General features: G+C 48.8%; 10 protein-coding genes across 14 annotated transcripts; 5 read left to right on the top strand and 5 right to left on the bottom strand.

Annotated features, from left to right (window-relative positions):
- Window positions 1-246: 246 nt before the first annotated feature.
- Window positions 247-15,545, top strand: LOC117899698 (RCC1 domain-containing protein 1). Of its 4 annotated transcripts, XM_034809903.1 has the most exons (6): window positions 248-523; window positions 11,378-11,590; window positions 11,673-12,204; window positions 12,267-12,342; window positions 12,400-12,830; window positions 12,870-12,902. In XM_034809903.1, the coding sequence occupies exons 1-6, from the start codon at window positions 367-369 to the stop codon at window positions 12,877-12,879; spliced, it is 1,419 nt and encodes a 472-aa protein (XP_034665794.1). In that variant the 5' UTR covers window positions 248-366; the 3' UTR covers window positions 12,880-12,902. The 4 variants fall into 4 exon arrangements, with proteins under 4 accessions (XP_034665795.1, XP_034665796.1, XP_034665794.1 ...); XM_034809904.1 differs by lacking the exon at window positions 12,870-12,902 and having other exon boundaries at window positions 247-523; window positions 12,267-12,353; window positions 12,431-12,742; XM_034809902.1 differs by having other exon boundaries at window positions 12,400-12,894.
- LOC117899699 (lysosomal acid phosphatase) lies at window positions 924-2,743 on the top strand. The gene is made up of 7 exons (XM_034809906.1): window positions 924-1,210; window positions 1,285-1,380; window positions 1,449-1,577; window positions 1,641-1,754; window positions 1,824-1,961; window positions 2,025-2,429; window positions 2,487-2,743. The coding sequence occupies exons 1-7, from the start codon at window positions 1,061-1,063 to the stop codon at window positions 2,649-2,651; spliced, it is 1,197 nt and encodes a 398-aa protein (XP_034665797.1). The 5' UTR covers window positions 924-1,060; the 3' UTR covers window positions 2,652-2,743.
- Window positions 2,731-3,170, bottom strand: LOC117899705 (uncharacterized protein C15orf61 homolog). Its single transcript, XM_034809912.1, has 2 exons — window positions 2,969-3,170; window positions 2,731-2,906 (listed from the first exon to the last, which is right to left on the bottom strand). Exons 1-2 carry the CDS (start codon window positions 3,123-3,125, stop codon window positions 2,776-2,778), a joined length of 288 nt encoding a protein of 95 aa, XP_034665803.1. The 5' UTR covers window positions 3,126-3,170; the 3' UTR covers window positions 2,731-2,775.
- On the top strand, window positions 3,174-5,559 carry LOC117899697 (delta-1-pyrroline-5-carboxylate dehydrogenase, mitochondrial). The gene is made up of 2 exons (XM_034809900.1): window positions 3,174-3,306; window positions 3,769-5,559. The coding sequence occupies exons 1-2, from the start codon at window positions 3,227-3,229 to the stop codon at window positions 5,534-5,536; spliced, it is 1,848 nt and encodes a 615-aa protein (XP_034665791.1). The 5' UTR covers window positions 3,174-3,226; the 3' UTR covers window positions 5,537-5,559.
- LOC117899696 lies at window positions 5,828-8,656 on the top strand. The gene is made up of 3 exons (XM_034809899.1): window positions 5,828-7,523; window positions 7,584-7,922; window positions 7,977-8,656. The coding sequence occupies exons 1-3, from the start codon at window positions 5,879-5,881 to the stop codon at window positions 8,639-8,641; spliced, it is 2,649 nt and encodes an 882-aa protein (XP_034665790.1). The 5' UTR covers window positions 5,828-5,878; the 3' UTR covers window positions 8,642-8,656.
- LOC117899706 lies at window positions 8,697-9,106 on the bottom strand. Its single transcript, XM_034809914.1, has one exon. The coding sequence runs from the start codon at window positions 9,073-9,075 to the stop codon at window positions 8,710-8,712; it is 366 nt and encodes a 121-aa protein (XP_034665805.1). The 5' UTR covers window positions 9,076-9,106; the 3' UTR covers window positions 8,697-8,709.
- LOC117899704 (ADP-ribosylation factor-like protein 3) lies at window positions 9,394-10,156 on the bottom strand. The gene is made up of 3 exons (XM_034809911.1): window positions 10,000-10,156; window positions 9,809-9,943; window positions 9,394-9,753 (listed from the first exon to the last, which is right to left on the bottom strand). The coding sequence occupies exons 1-3, from the start codon at window positions 10,126-10,128 to the stop codon at window positions 9,478-9,480; spliced, it is 540 nt and encodes a 179-aa protein (XP_034665802.1). The 5' UTR covers window positions 10,129-10,156; the 3' UTR covers window positions 9,394-9,477.
- Window positions 10,187-11,423, bottom strand: LOC117899701 (ADP-ribosylation factor-like protein 3). Of its 2 annotated transcripts, XM_034809909.1 has the most exons (4): window positions 11,168-11,402; window positions 10,784-10,912; window positions 10,586-10,717; window positions 10,193-10,520 (listed from the first exon to the last, which is right to left on the bottom strand). In XM_034809909.1, exons 1-4 carry the CDS (start codon window positions 11,168-11,170, stop codon window positions 10,245-10,247), a joined length of 540 nt encoding a protein of 179 aa, XP_034665800.1. In that variant the 5' UTR covers window positions 11,171-11,402; the 3' UTR covers window positions 10,193-10,244. The 2 variants fall into 2 exon arrangements, with proteins under 2 accessions (XP_034665799.1, XP_034665800.1); XM_034809908.1 differs by having other exon boundaries at window positions 10,187-10,520; window positions 10,586-10,912; window positions 11,168-11,423.
- Window positions 13,673-14,573, bottom strand: LOC117899703 (Golgi-associated plant pathogenesis-related protein 1-like). Its single transcript, XM_034809910.1, has 5 exons — window positions 14,456-14,573; window positions 14,268-14,396; window positions 13,993-14,210; window positions 13,850-13,933; window positions 13,673-13,793 (listed from the first exon to the last, which is right to left on the bottom strand). The coding sequence occupies exons 1-5, from the start codon at window positions 14,495-14,497 to the stop codon at window positions 13,709-13,711; spliced, it is 558 nt and encodes a 185-aa protein (XP_034665801.1). The 5' UTR covers window positions 14,498-14,573; the 3' UTR covers window positions 13,673-13,708.
- Window positions 15,008-15,295, top strand: LOC117899708. The gene is made up of 2 exons (XM_034809915.1): window positions 15,008-15,027; window positions 15,082-15,295. Exons 1-2 carry the CDS (start codon window positions 15,023-15,025, stop codon window positions 15,278-15,280), a joined length of 204 nt encoding a protein of 67 aa, XP_034665806.1. The 5' UTR covers window positions 15,008-15,022; the 3' UTR covers window positions 15,281-15,295.
- Window positions 15,546-16,154: the final 609 nt, after the last annotated feature.

Raw genomic sequence — 16,154 nt, 5'->3', positions numbered from 1 at the left:
CCGCCACACCAACGGTTAGCGCCTATCTGCCCAACTACGATGAAATGTCCTGGCTGGTGCCAGACAGCAGCACGGCCACCTACGTGGCCACACCCCTCGGTGTGATCAACTATCTGTCCGATCTTCAGTCCCAAATGGCCTTTCCCACACCACAAAATCTGAGCAGCGGCCTCATCTATGCGGTTCTCAATCCGATTCAGCAACATGTGGCTGTGCCTGTGCCTGTGCCAGTACCAGTGCCGGTGCCAACGTATTCCCAGGCGGTCTATGCCTACAGCCAGGAGCATCCAGTGGAGCAGATTCGGTTTTATCACTTGATGTCCATGCCGGAGGAGGATAACTCCACAGACGACTCAACACAGCGTAATGGCAGGTCCGCACAAGAGGAATCGGAGCACCAGCAGCCAGCAGCTGAGCAGGCGCCTGACAAACGCAAAAGAATCTACCAGGCTGAGGAGGGCTATCTGGTGGAGGAGCCCACCTCATCGGAGGACGACCAAGACGAGCGCAAAGAGGAAACGCCGTAGCTAAAGACGTTGACAAAATTGAACCTTTGCTTGTTTATAATGTACCCTGGCAAGGCATTGTTTTATTTATATTTATAGTTGCAATTTAAAGGAGTGATCCATATCTCGTGACCAAAAACATTCATCAAATATAGATTTCTCAACAAAATGCAGGGCATCAGCTAGTCGACTCTGCGCACTCCTCTCAGCTCTTCTTTAAAGCTTTTCGAGCACCTAATTTCATTACTCGCACATGTCTGTCGACGCCACGGCCCCCATTCTCTCAGCTCTGCTGGGGCTCGCTCGCCGTCTCTCTCTCTCTCTCTATCTGCGGTAGTTTTGTGGAGCTGCCTGCTGTCAGCTGCTCAGTTGTTTTGGGGCTTTTGTTGCTGTCGGACGTTTGTTTGTTTTGATCGAGTGGCTGTGCTGGTGCTGCAAAAACACTTTATAAAATAAACAAAAAAAAAAACTATTTTTAGGCCGCAAATCTGAAAGATTCGTATAGGCCGTTTGCCGAGCGAGTGCAGCACGAGCAGCACAGTGCAGAACTAATCATGGTGCAGCTCGACTGCAAATCGCGACGGGGCACCAAAATCTCGGTCATCGTGCTGGGCAGCGCCCTGTGCTTTGTGATGATGGCATACTTTGTGTTTGGGGACAGCAACGACGAGCAGGGCTTGCGAAATCTACGCATGATCTCCATTGTGAGCTGCTCCAGCCGACAAATAACTTTCGACTTTGGTGCTAACGCGTTCTCTCCTTCTCCCTCTCTTCACAGCTGTTTCGTCACGGCGCCAAGAATCCGAGTGGCTTTTATCCGCATGATCCGCATGCAGCGCACGACTGGCAGGGTGGCATTGGCGCCCTCACACCGGTGAGTCAGTGGCGCATTAGTAGGAGGAAAGACCGTCCGCTCATCTCAGACCCAATCTTTATCCACAGAGGGGCAGCCTGCAGGCGTACAATCTGGGCAAGAATCTGCGGATGCGCTACTATCGCCTGTTTCCCCCAAACAGCCTCTACACACAGCAGCAGGTGCACGTACTCAGCTCTGCCGCGGAACGCTGTGTGGTGCGTCAAGAAAGGTAACCCATCAGATGCGGTAAACCTAATCAGTTGGCGGTTATCTTTTAGATGAGCGCCCAAAGCGTCTTGGCCGGTTTCATGCCACCGCTGGAGAACAATAATGTGCTGCCCATACCCTGGCAGCCAGTGGCTGTAAATACATTATCTCGCAACGATGACATTGTAAGTTCCGCAACCCAATAAACTACTCCAAAATGTGCAACTCACACAGTCCATTATTTCCCCCTGCAGCTGCTGGCCCAGAAAAAACCCTGCCTCAAATATGACACCATATTGCAGAAGCTCTACAAATCGCCCACACCAGAACTGCAGAAACTGAACGAGGACAACAAGGAGCTGTACAAGCTGCTCACAAAGAACACAGGCAAGGTGAGACAATCACTCCCGATAGCCTGAAGATCCCAGAAGATAATTGTTTAATTCAACTTGCAGAACATTTCGAATGTGTTGGATGTGGAGCTTCTGTATGGCACACTGAAGACGGAGGAGGAGGCCGGTCTGGTGCTGCCCGATTGGACCGAGAATATATATCCAGAGGAGATACGACCGCTGGCCGAGCGCAGCTATGCTTTGTTCACAGAATCCAATCTGATGAAGCGCATCAAGGGCGGCGCCTTCCTCACTGATATACTCAACAAAATGCAAAACAAACGCAAGAAGAACTTGAGTCCGGATCGAAAGATATTCCTATATGCCGGCCACGATGTCACGCTGGTGAATGTGATGAACTCGCTGGGGATACTGGATCAGACGGCCAAGCTGCCGGAGTACGCATCCGCCTTGGCCTTTGAGCTGCATCACAGCAAATACTTTAGTGACGGCGACTTCGAAGTGAAGGTTTGTTTGTGCAGGGAAATTTGGTAGTCGATTGGTTTTCATGTGTCTATTCTGCAGTTGGTGTACTACTACAACAGCGACGACAAGTTCCCCAAGGAGCTGAGCATACCCAATTGTGATGTTCCCTGCTCACTCACGCAGTTTGAGGCCTCGCTGAAGGCACTGCTCCTGGACAACTACGATGAGACGTGCGAGAATCATCCGCCCGACTGCAGAAACTAAAATTATTGTTTCGTTCCGTTTTGTTTTGTTATTTAAAACTTAATATAAGAGAGAGAGGTAAAGGTTGCTGCTGCTCTAAGCAGCCCAGTTGTCAAATGTTTTCATTTCCCATTTGGATTCAAAATTAAAACCGAGCCCCCTTATCCTCGGCATATAGAAAATAGATTGGCACCTTTACCGTCTCGCTGACGTGCACGATCTCTGTGTGGCTAATTAAGCGAATGGCAGCCAGTCCATAGAAGAGCATAGGTAAGCCTGCGAGACGGTTGGGTGTTCATATTAACCATGTCCATTGTATGGTAGCCTCCACCACTCACCCAGATTGATCACTTTCAGCACACGGAAGAACTTGTCCTCGAGCGACAGATCCTGCACCTCGCGCCTGCTGCAGTGGTACTTCATATAGGGATAGCAGCCGGTTCTCAGTATGTGGTAGTTGGTGCCCGTGTCCAGAGTCCAATTAAAGTGCGACATTCCACGCTGATCGTTGGTGACATCTCTGAACTGAAATTGCAGCGCAGAAGACAGTGTCATTGGGATTGCCTGAGGAACGCATTCCCTTACCTTGACGAAATATGATGTCCAAGGCGGCTCTTTGCATTGCTTCAAGTATGCGGTCAACACTTCCGAGGCACGGGGCTTTAATAAAACGCGGGTAAGATGCATTGCACGCTCCAAAATTAATCTGAAAAGGGTTTATACTGGATTGTTTATGTTTGTTTTTAAAATCGAATTGGAGCTCATTATGCAACGTAAATATGAGTCGAGATTTGGTATGACCCGCAGAAATATACCACAGTACCAAACAATATACCAAAGAAACACAGACCGTTCATAATGCTCGATTTTGATATTCTGTTTAATATTACCAGCCACCAAGGGATCAAAGCTCTTGTAATATAATTTTATCCAATTGATAAAACAGTTCTCCACAAAATGGATGATTTTAAAAGCTTCCTATAGGTATGGGTAAATGTACTTGGGATATTAAAGAAAACTAACAAATGAATCAGTTATGGCTCAACAGAACCGAAACTGACTCAATTGAACAGGGAACTCTCGTTGGATATTCAAAATTCAAAGTCCGTCTCATTGTTTAATTTCTTTTCCTCCTTAGTGTGCTGGCGAATGCTAGTAATAGAAGCAAATCCGACCGTGCTCGCTTGGTAGAACACTTCGATCCGGTGCCCATTGCCAACGAGAAGCTGCTCGATTACGAGAATGGTTCAAGTGAACGCAAGGAACTGGAGTCGTCGCTGCAAAAAATTCTGTCCTCAGTGAAGCACGTGCCCATTGTGATCGATGGCGAGGAGCATAAGGTGCGGAACGAGCTGCTGCAGGTCTTGCCGTACAACATCAAGAGGCCCATAGCTCGATATGGCCACGCGTCTCACGGGATGCTGGAAATGGCCATAGAGAAGACAGTGGAGGCGCAGGAGCGATGGGACAGGACACAGTTGAGTGAGCGGATGTACATCTGGCAAAGGGCGGCTGAGATGATAGCCACCAAATACCGCTTCGACATTGTCGCCGCCACAATGCTCGGCCAGGGAAAGACGCTGCGGCAGGCGGAGATGGATGTGGCCGAACTCGTCGATTTTATGCGCATCAGTCCCGCCTTCCTGCGCGACGTGGCCAGCTATGAGCCCATCAACGACTTCCCCGTCACGCAGCGCAACTACATGCGACTGCGTGGCTTGACCGGATTCGTGGCTGCAATCAGTCCCTTCAACTACACCAGCATTGCGGCCAACTTGGCCTTTACGCCGGCCCTGATGGGCAACGCGGTGATGTGGAAGCCCTCGGACTCGGCCATTCTGTCCAACTGGTACGTGTTCCAGGCCATGCGCGACGCTGGGCTGCCCGATGGTGTGGTCAACTTTATTCCGTCGGAGGAGACGACCTTTGCCGCGGCTGTCACGCAGCACTCCAAGCTGGCCGGGATTCACTTTACGGGCACCGCGGGAGTGCTGAAGGTGCTGTGGCAGCTGGTGGCCAACAACATAAATGTCTACGAGAACTATCCACGGCTGGTGGGTGACTCTGGCGGCAAGAACTTTCACTTTGTGCACTCCTCTGCCGATCCAGAGACAGCGGTGGCTTGCACCATCCGGGCGGCCTTCGAGTATGCGGGCCAGAAGTGCTCCTCCTGCTCGATGCTGTACGTGCCCCAGTCGCTGTGGGAGTCGCACATCAAGAAGCCACTGCTGGAGATCAGCTCCCAGCTCTTTGTCAGCAAAGCCACCTACTGTGAGTGCTTCTACTCGGCGCTGATCAACAGGCAGGCCTACAATCGCATCTACATGTGGCTGCGGTACATCGGGCTGAATCCCGACTGCGAGCTCCTCACCGGCGGCACGTGCAGCCGGAAGCAGGGCTACTACGTGGACCCCACCATTGTGCAGGTGCACGACCTCAACGATCGCATCTGCAGGGAGGAACTCCTGGGGCCCATTCTCTGCGTTCATGTCTATGCGGACGAGGAGTTGCCGCAGACCATGGCCAAGGTGGCCGAAATAAATCACGGCCCCATCGGCTCTGTCTTTGCCAGCGACGCTGATTTCATCGATGAGGCCTACAGGGTCTTCAAGTTTAATGTGGGAAATCTGAATGTCAACGACAAGTCCACTGGCGCCATGGTGGCCAGGCAGCCCTTTGGAGCCGGCCACATGACGGGCACCAGCGACAAATTGGGCAGTCCGCACGCTCTCCTGCGTTGGACGTCCCCGCAGGTGATCAAGGAGTCCTTCAAGCCACACGTCAGCGTGTACTATCCCTACATGGAGATCACTGAACACATACAGAATATTGGCAAGCCACAGCCCAAGCCGGAAAGCAAAGTACAACCTCAGATGGAGAGCAGAGACGAACCGCAAGTGGCATAAATGTCCCCCGTGGCTTGTGGCTCAGTCAGAGATCGGTCACAGATGGTTACAAAATTTGTAAATGTTTTATAAGAAAAGGGGAAAAGTTTATTCAAATAAAAACTTGAGAGAATATTTTGTATAAAGTCAGCCAAGTTTTTAATTTCTACTTTTTCCAGTCCCCCATCTAAGAGGCTGATACTTTTCCGTCTCAGATTTTGTTAATATGTCACTGGCCTGATCATATGTTAAATAATAAAGGAAATATTTATGCGCACTGAGAAACGGAAACTAACGAAGCTCCTGTGTTGATTCTCCGCGGAAAACTGATTTAATTGTATATTTTGTATTATAAATTATGAAATGTCTGCATGGAGTGAGCGGCAGCGTCTAGTCTGTGTCATCTGTTGCCTACTGCTATCAGTCGTCGCTGCAGCAAACAGCCAAAAGATGAATCAGCAGGAGACCGCCACAAGGAGTGGAAGGATGAGCCGCAATAGTGCTGCCCGCCGGCTGCATACCCAACTGCTCTACGATGCCTATCGTGATCGACTGAGAGCTGAAGAAGAGGTAAGGGAGGAGGAAGGCAAGGACGCAGCCATGGACGAGCAGTCACTGGAGCATTCATGGAAGTACTTTGATCGAATTTCAAAGGAAGACAGAGAAGAAGCAGCCAACGAGAAGAAGCCGCCAATCAGTGGAATGTTGATATTAAAAATGAACAACGAACACGCAGCCATCAACTCCACAGCAAAGGCGACGCATAAACAGGAGGCTGAGGACCATGCCAAAGCCTTGCGGCTACAGCCAAGTGCTGTTTCAACCCCAAGGCTAAACCCAAAGCTCTCCACATCACTGAGGGAGACGCTAGCCAAATCTGGATCGCTTGGGCTCAGCGCTGTGACTCGATTAATGGATGCCCTCGAGCAGCTCGAGCAGAACGATTTGGTAAGCGAATTGGCGAAGAGAATCAGCGCTGGAATGGAGACAAAGTTGAGCAGCAACAGCTCCCTGTTGGTTGGTCTTGCCACAAGTGAACAGACCCTCAACGAGCTACTCGATGACGTGGATCCGCAGAGGGTTGCGACACACTTCAAGAATATCCTCAAAGACTTGAAGAGGAGTCGACCGATTGACCAGCTGGGTGGCCTCTATGACGATTATCTGCAAATATTCAATCAAGCGCTCAGTGGAGAGAAGTTTGCGCGTGAGTCCACAAGTACAGGAGAAGGACCAGAACACACCAGGAAATTGATCAAACTGAAGAAACTTCCAGCAGCGGAAACCCAATACGCGAGTGCCTTGGAGACGTTCCTCAAGATGAGCAAGGAGAATCAGTTGAACGGCGGCCTCAAGCCCTACTACTTGCCGAAGTCCAAGAATCGTCAACTCATCTGGAATGAGGTCCCACTGATCAAGCCGGAGCACAGCAGAGAGCCACAAAAGTTGAAGGCAGAAAGCATGAGGAGGCTTCACGACATTAAGAAGAAACTCAAGCTCCTGGACAGCGATGAGAGAGACTCCAAAGTGAAGCTCAAAACGCAGCCTGCCCCAGCGGAAGTTGAGTCTGCTCCGGCGCTGGATGCCAATGTGATTATCGATGGCTTGAAGGCGATCAAGAAGGCGCCGTTCTACAATCTCTTCGTTGAGTACCAAAGGCAGATGCTGCACCTCAAGCAGAGCCTGCAGAGCAAGCAGGATTGGTGGAAGGATGTGTTGGATAAAGGAGCGGAATTTGCCAGTGCAATGTGCAAGCGGAATGTGCCCAATTATCTCTACCCGCTGCCAGCTCCCGGAGCTCCTGCCCCAGTGCCCTTCCCCGAGGCGCTAATGAATCAAGCGGGCTCCATGCCGCAGATCGGGGGCAATGTGATGGACAATATGGCCAGTCAAATGAATATGTCTCCACTGGAGTTGGCCCAGCGGCTTGTCGGTTCGAGTCCACGTCCTATGGCTACAGCTACAGAACGAATGCCCACAGAATATGGTCCTGTGCAGGGACAGCTGGGTAAGTGGTTGTAGTTTCGGTAAAGGTTTTCCCCCACAATCTTTGATGCTCTCTTTGCAGTTGGACAGCTGATGAATGTGCCACTGAATACAGTGCGGAAAACGCAGCAGTTTGTGCCACAAACAACTGTGCAGCCGCCACAGCAGCATCAGCCACAGATGAAGGAGAATATTGTAGCAGATCCGCCAACGCAGGAGGACCAACCATCACAGGAGCCAACAAAGAATGTGTCTTCGAAACATGAGCACACCTTGGGACAGGAATCATCCAACATAGCGCCAGTACTGGACAAGATTCTGCAGCGCCTGGAGACAATGCAGGAGCTGAAGTGCAACAGCTCGAGCTTCAGTGAAAAGGAGGAGCTTCCGGATCTGCCCTGTTGCTTTGCCGATGCAGATGGTTTGGCAGCACTTCTCCACTAATTTCAGCACAATTTAATGCGCTCCTCCATAGCTGCACCTTGCGACATAAATGGTTCCTGGGAGTCCCTGCATGCGGGCGTGCGGATCAACATTCGAACACCCAAGAAGGGCAAGCTGCGCGAGGGAGAGTCGAAGCCCAACTGTTACAATCCCAAAGGAGACAAGTCGCGGCGACAGTGCGTGAAGATAAACCAATCCCAGCTGAAGGACAAGTCTGATGCCAGGAAGGAGGAGCACCTGCACGGCGGCCTGACGCTCAATGTCAGTGTGCAGGAAATTGTGCCGCCGCGTACCCATGCGATCTTCGAGAACCTCACCGACTGGGATGTTTCGGGGCAATCGTTGAGCGAGTTGGGGGGACCCATCTCGCTGGCATTCCGCAAGCTGAAATCCAATCAAATTGTCAACTTTGTGGGCTACTGCCGCAACTGCGGCTGCGTGGATACGATATTTGGATCGTGGACCTTCTTCCAGCCGTCTCGGGACTGTCAGGACATCACCATGTCCATCACGGACAAGCGTGATCTGCTGAGGAGATACAATCTGGACGAGAAGCGCAGGAATCGCTACAAGGAGCAGCTCTATCTGGGCAGCAAGTTTGCCCGCTTGGAGAAGGAGCGAATGGAGGCCGAACTGATGAAGTTCGAGAGGTCCACGCTGCCGCCGCAACTGCAGCCGAATGAGGCAGCTTTCTGATTGTTTTCACTTGTTCAATTGTGTTCTGTGTGTTTGCATTTATTTTCTTTGTATATTTTTTAAGAATTTCACAAACGTTTCGCCTGTTCTTTCTGGTGGTTGATGAAGGACATGGCGTAGCCAATGGACCGCTTCACGCAGTGTTCATCCATTTGGTTGTGCGACTTGCACTGCCGCAGCTGATCCGTCACGTACTCCACAATCCGCTTTCTGAGTTGCTCGTTGTCGATGCGATCCAGACGCTTCTCCACCTTGTGCATCAGCACATAGGACTGCGGATGATCGGCCACGTCGCAGGGCCACACCGAGGAGTGTCTGTGCGACCAGCTGGGACTCGCCTCCTGCGACTCTCGCGACTCACTCGATTCGCGCAGGGTGCGTGCCTGGCCCAGTGCCAGCACTGTGGCGATCACTAAGAAGAGCAGAAAGCGCATTGCGTTGAACGAATGAAACTGAGTATTTGATTCCTGAGCCACTGAGTTGCTCAGGTTTTATAGGCCTTATCAGCTACCAAAACCGCTGACCGACCCTTTCATGTGTCCATTTGGCAAGGGCCTCAGCGGCTGTCGCAGTCGCAGTCTCAAGCCTGCAATCTGTGCACGTCTCAGTTGGCTTCTAAACTTTGATAAGAAAGTTCACTGGCCTTGGCCAAGGTAAGTTGATTTTGCACTGACAAAATGGGGTGTGGAGGAGGAGGAGACTTTGTCAGTCTCTAACGATAATCTCTACCGATTGATTGGCAACTATTACAATTACCTACTATATGCCAGGGGCACCTTGCCCTCTTCTTTGTTAATCTACATTTCAAATTTACAACTCAATTACAGCTCATTCGATCACTTTTGTGTGTTCTTGGCAATCCATTCGATAATGTCCTCAATGCCGCTGCCTGTCCTCACCGAGCACTCGACTATACTCCACTCTCGTCCCTCCAAGCGGCTCAGACCCAACAGGTCGACCACGGAGCGGCTGCAAAGGGCGCCCAAAGCATCCCGTTTGTTGGCCACAATTAGCAGTGGAATCTGCTGCAGTCGCTCATCCAGCAGCACATCGCAGAGCACACAAAGAGCCTCGCTCAGCCGCGCTGCATCCTTGCTGTCGATGACAAAGATCTGATAATGGATCTCTCTTTTAAATGGGATCAATCAAGCAGAGTAAACGTCCTACCAAAGCCATCACATGCTGATAGTAGTTGGCCCATAGAACTCGGTCCTTCAGCTGTCCGCTTAGATCAAACATTTGTATTTTGTTGCCTTTGACTTCAAGGTGCAGCTCAGTGGGCACCAGAGATGCAGCCACTTGCTGTAAGATAAATTATAAAGATAATATTTACTTCGGATTGTACACAAACAGCTTACACCGTCACAAAGTTTGTCAGCTAGGCGGGCAGTCAGTGAGGATTTGCCAGCATTGTCCAGACCCAAGACAAGTAGACAGGCATCGCTCTCCCTTTTGGGCCGAAACTTGCGAATGAGCGACAAGCACATTGAGTTCTTATTTTATTTAGAAGTAGAAGTAAAACTGAATATTTACTAGATGTACGTATATTTATGAGTCGAGCCTTAACATAGAGAGTAGCACACAACGCAAAGGATTGCTTGGATTATTTCTTCATGTTCCTGCACACCCAGTCCATGCCCTCCTTCAGTCCCGTGGCATTGACCGCCGTGCAGGCCTTGATCTCCCATGTGCGCCCCTGCAGCTGAACCAAACTCATTTTCTCCGCCACCTCGGAGGCAGTCATGGCATCGGGCATGTCCTGCTTGTTGGCAAACACCAGCAGGGGCACCTGCTTCAGGCGATTGTCCATCAGGAGCTCAAACAGTTCGCTGCCAGCCTCCGGCAGACGTGCGCGATCCGTGCAGTCAATTACATAGATCTGCCAAAGGGGTACAGGAGTGTTTTTAGATGGATTACAAGATTGTTATCTTCGTGCGGACTCACCAGAACATCGGTATTGGCAAAGTAATTCTTCCAATAGGGCCGAATCTTCCACTGGCCGCCGATGTCCCATACATTGAGCTTGAAGCCATCGGCTGCCACGGACTTGATGTTGAACCCGGCCGTGGGTGTTACCTGCAGGGGTTCACTCCTTATTTTTGGGGAAAAACAGAAACGCTTCTGTTTCTTTTTCATACGAACCGTTGTTATATCCTCCGACGCCAGTTGCTTCAGAATCGTGGTCTTGCCCGCATTGTCCAGGCCAAGGAGCAGAATTCGTGCCTCCTTTTCCGGATTCGGTCTCAGTTTGCGTAACAGCGAAAGCAGACCCTAGATTATTAAAATATTATGAGTTTTCATTTAAAATTTTTGAATTGTGAGCAGGGCGCCAAAAGCACAGAGCAGTGCTGGAAAAGAGCACCGAGCGACTAGTGCTGGGCAACGCAGCTTTTACTTATGTATCCATGGCAACACGATCGGCGACAACAAACAGAATTAGATTTTCAGGAAAAATTACTTAATAAAAATTTGTAATTGGCTATTACGCCACGAAAGTGTCCATCGGGAAGTGCATAACCTACTTACCATCTTGCTCGATCTGCAGGCGGCAACAGCTCGTCACTATCTGTGCCGGAGATTTTGTACGATAAGGCGGCGCGCAGTGCGGGCGCTCCTGAACGTGTCTTTTGGATTAGGAGGAAAACTGATAGAGAAAAACCACCACCAAACACAACATTTCAGGTTCAACGCCAGGCACCAACTGCTCAACAATTCTCTCAACGCTCCACCAACCAACAACAACAGCAGCAGCAACAAGAGCGGGCCAAAAGCGTCGCTACGCAACCGCCCGGTCTGGGGCTTTGGTCTGTGTCTGGTCGGGCCGTGTGTGGAGCCGTCCGAAACGGAAGAAGATGCGACAGTTACTATTTACGGGCTTCAACGCATTTGGCCAGCATGAATTTGTAAACAGCCCCCGCGACGAGTGCGCCGCCAGTGCAGGTTTTCGTGGTTTGTAACTGGCAACAAAGCCGCCGCCGCGCCCGCTCTCTCATTCAATTGAAATGTATACTAAGCAGTCCTTTCATTATAGAAATAAGTGCGCACGACGGCGGCAATAACAACACAAAGAACCAGTGCACGATCTCGTTCGCTTGGCGTTACACCGCCTATGCCCTGGGCCGGAAGTTGTGGCTGCGGGGCCTCCTCGAGACGGAGCCGGGCGAGTGCGTGAAAGTGGAAGCGCCTGGAGAGATAAAAGCCTTGGCCGCTGGCGACTCGCACTGCCTGGTTCTGCTGTGCACTGGCGAGCTGTACAAAATCCAGCCCAAATTGGAGGCAACACTGCAAGCGATTAGACTGGAAAATCCCCCCCGACCAAGTACGGCAACGAAACGAACTATTTTCGGTGCGGTCAAGGCTCCAGCGCCTCCCAGCATCGAGCACATAGCCTGCGGAACGAACATCAATGTGGCAGTGAGCTCTGAGAATGCGGTGTACTCCATTCCCAGCTGCCTGCATCAGTTCCCCGATCGCCAGTGGCGAGTCCAACAGTTGATATGTGGCCATGAGCATGCTCTGCTTCTTAATGGAAACGGCGATGTGTACACCTGGGGAAATGGACTGTAGGTATTCCCATTGATGATGATTCATATTCTTTTTGATTGTTTGGTTTACTTATCCAAAGTCGCGGACAGCTGGGACAAGCGGCGTTATGTGTGGAAGAGACGCCCCAATTAATAGAGTCGCTAGCGGGGATCAAAGTAAGTTCTTGTCCTCGCCTCTTATCTCATTTGGTGACACTCGTGCGTGAATTGTAGATAACTGGCATTGCTGCCGGCGGATGGCACAGTGCGGCCATATCCGCATTCGGAGATCTCTACACTTGGGGTCTCAACTGCAGTGGACAACTGGGCATGCGCGTCATGAAACCCAATGGCCTGCAGAAGGAGCCCACCGTGTATCCCCTACCTCAGCTGCACGATCTGCCCGACTGCTGCTGCTGCTCCAGCAGAGAGAGTGGGAATGAAGACACAGACGTCTGTGAGCCTCTCAAAGTCTTCGCCGGCTCTCGTCACACCTTGCTGCTTCGACGGTGTGGGAGGCTATGGGCTAGTGGCTGGTGCATCCACGGTCAGTTGGGCAAGCAACTGTGTGAGCAGAACTTTTTGGACGCATTCCAAGCTCTACATGGAGTTGATGCAGACCGCGATGTCGTCAACGTTCTCTGTGGCCCTTGGGCAACGCTGCTCATGGTTACGCAAAAGAAGAGTGTTTCCACTGATGATCCCATATCCTGAGTGTTCTGGTCATCAAATTGTTCCAAAGTTTTTTTATGTGATATTTTCTAGAGTATTTGTCGAGAATAAATTACATATTGATTCTATTGTCTACGTATATTAAAAATTTATGAAAATCAAAGCCTGTACTGGGACAGGTCGTTTTCTGCGCCCCTTTGATTTAGGCGCCCGAACACGCCCCTGTTCCATTTAGAGCCCACTGGCGCCAAAGTTAATAAAATTTCCGTCGAAGTTCATTAAATGGCCGCAAAAAAAACCTACTTAAAGGCGCCAACTATTATTTCGGCTAGCTTGTGTCAGAAAGACCTTTTTTCACTTTCATGGCATCAATCTTTTGACAGATATCAATTTAAAGTAAGTCTGATACTAATGTTAACTGTCCAATGTAAATGTTACATGTCTAGTTAAATACAAATGTCCGCAAGAATATTAAGCAGTTTATCTACCAAAATAGATACAATTCGCAAAAGTTTGCTTAAAGTAACAAGAACATGAGCGATAAGCAGCTAGGGGCTGTTAGATGTAATATGGCTCTCAATGGAAATCAATCAACGGGAGCAGCTACAACCGTTGGCAGGTCTGTTAGCACACTGAAACAAACTATAAAATGTTATATAGCTATAATTGTACATATAGGGAAATAGTTGTGACTGGTTTCGGTTTCGGTGCCAGCTGATCCGAGCCGAGTCGGTTCCAATCCGGAGCCAACCATTAACGGTCGTTAAATTTCAAATCCAAAATCCTAAGAATTTTTATTAAATAACTCACTGTTAATTTAGAATGCTGCAAATGCTTTACAGCAGCTTACGTGAAGTTCAAAACATAATTACTAAGGGATCCAAAAATATTGAATGAAAACCGAACCTAGAACAAGAACACCAAAGCTAAATGACGTAGCATGATCCGCCTTGCCCCTAAGATCAATCGATTTAACATAAGATTTAATTCGAAGTTTTTTTTTAATACTTACGTGGGCCTGGGAACATTTTCCTTGAATTCCGATTTGACATTTCCTTTTGGCTTGTACCGCGCCACAACATAATTGTTATCATCCCTGCGAAGTTGAGGGTGATTGGTAGGTTTTTTCTAAATATTAATGATCGATTCACTCACTTTGTAACGAGGCCGATGCCCAGTTTGGTAGAAGATTTCCAGATCATGGCCGTGAAGTGTTCCGTTTCCGCGTTCAACCTTGGTGCAGAATAATCGTGTAGGGCCCTCTCCATGTACCAGCTCTCTAAGCAGTCTATCGGCTTGAGGATAGTTATGCACAAGTTTTCCGTATACCCATCCCCATTCGATGGCTCGATTTTACCCTTTTCGGACAGAGTCTGTGTGACAAAAACTATCAGTTAGTTGTCTGCGATTTATAGTCGAATTGCATATACCTTGGCATATGCTTGGCAATCGGTGGAGAGTTCGTCGTCCAGCTGCAGGTCCGGGCAACCGTGTCCTTTTCTTATCTCATTGTGCCGCTTAAGGGCGTCCTGAGCAAAGTCCCCATGGATGGGCGCGATCTACAATTTGAGTTTAATTTTATTAGTGCTTTTTGTACTATTAATGGTATTTCACTCACCGCGTAAATAGCTAAAAAGATCAGAATAATTTTAACCTGCATTGTAAAAGATTTTTTTTTAACTGAAAAGTTTTTACTTTGACTTCATCGAGGTATACATTTAGACTGGCAGTAGACGCCAGGGTTAGGACGATTTAATACTTATGCATTCGACAATGCTGTTCTTCAAATGTCATCACAAAGACTACTTTTGTTTCCATCTGGAAACTCTCGGAAATCTACTTCCAGTAGGCTTTCCCATACTGTTAAAAAGTGTATTTAAGGATCTCACAAATGGCATTTCCCATTGGCAACCGCGACTACATATTGTATGTAGAATCGTTTTTCTAAGCAAACCAACCCAAATCAGACATTGAACTGTTTAAATATTAAAGCCACAGGGCTCATAAGGCATTCAAGACACTCCCTTACCTTCGTTGTTTAATTTTGTTTAATATTTTCATAGATGAATTTATCTGAAAGATTCTAGTGCTCGTTCCATTTTATATCAATTCTTTCAGTAAAGCAGAATATGAACAGTTAATCTGAACCTTTTTTGAACAAAATTGGACCTGAAAAAGCTTTTCAATGGGGTGAGTTAAGCCATAAAGAAAACCATCTAAAATTCGTTTGATTCTTCTCTTCAGTCCCAGCATTATTATGTTACTGTTTTGGCGTTTTGTCATATACTGTTTGAATCCCTTTGGCTTCATAGACACTACCATTCAGGAGTCCCTCGGGGATGAATATGGAATGTGCAAGGGCGACTTTCCGGACTTGCGTTGGACCCAGGGAAGGCGGGAAGCGCTTCTGGTTCTATTTACGATGTTGTTTGTGGAGGCTTAGGGCGCTTAGCTCTGTTAGAACTCCACTAATATGTCTGTCCCGTCCAGCATTAAGAGTCTACAGTCAGCAGTCAACGGCGGCATCGCCTTCAGGGCGGCACACAAATTTTTTCGTCTTGGGGTAGGACTGCAGCCGTTGATGTGCCATTGTGCCGTAGCCGTCGACGTCGCAGTAAATTTAATCAGTAAATTTTATTTTTAAAAATGTTATTAAACAATATTTGCCATAGCAAAAGTCAGACGAACATAGTGCAATAAACTTTTCAGCACTTGTGACTCGTCAGACCCGATGAGTGGCCGGTCGGCCAGCCTGCCTGCCTGCCTGACTGACTGACTGATTGACTGTCGTCGAGTTGGGCTGTTGTTGCCTGGGCTTTTGTTGTGTTGGGGGTTTTCTTTGTTTAAGCTTGTAACTTGGTGGGCTATTTTCCGCGAACGCGTGATAATTTCGATTTCGTTGAAGTGTGATCCGAAGGAAGGTTTTGATAGGCAAGTTCTTCGTGCGGCATGCGTGTTTAAGATGTGATACGCTTATATACGTGATTAAACTTAGAATCGTTTTAGTATTTCCAGACTGTTCTCTAAAGGATAACTTTGGGAGGCGATCTTCATGCTTCCTTGAAACATTTCCATGAAATTTGCGCGAGTTTCAAGTCTTGACTTACCCCCTCCATCGAACGTATTGTAGCGCCTTCAATGGCCGCCTCTGTCCAACCGTCTATAAATTCAGATATATGTAAGTATGTGCTCTATAAGTACACGAGTATATGTGCATACGTACATCTGTGTGGTCTGTGTAGCCGAGTTGAGTTCAACGCTTTCATGTTATTTGCCAAATGAAAAAGTAGAAAACAAATGTTTATCTTATAATGCAC

This window comes from Drosophila subobscura, chromosome O (genome assembly GCF_008121235.1).
Source record: "Drosophila subobscura isolate 14011-0131.10 chromosome O, UCBerk_Dsub_1.0, whole genome shotgun sequence".
Classification (NCBI taxonomy): Eukaryota; Metazoa; Arthropoda; class Insecta; order Diptera; family Drosophilidae; genus Drosophila; species Drosophila subobscura.
The sequence above is the reverse complement of the archived record's forward strand: the minus strand, read 5'-3'. Positions and strand labels throughout refer to the sequence as shown.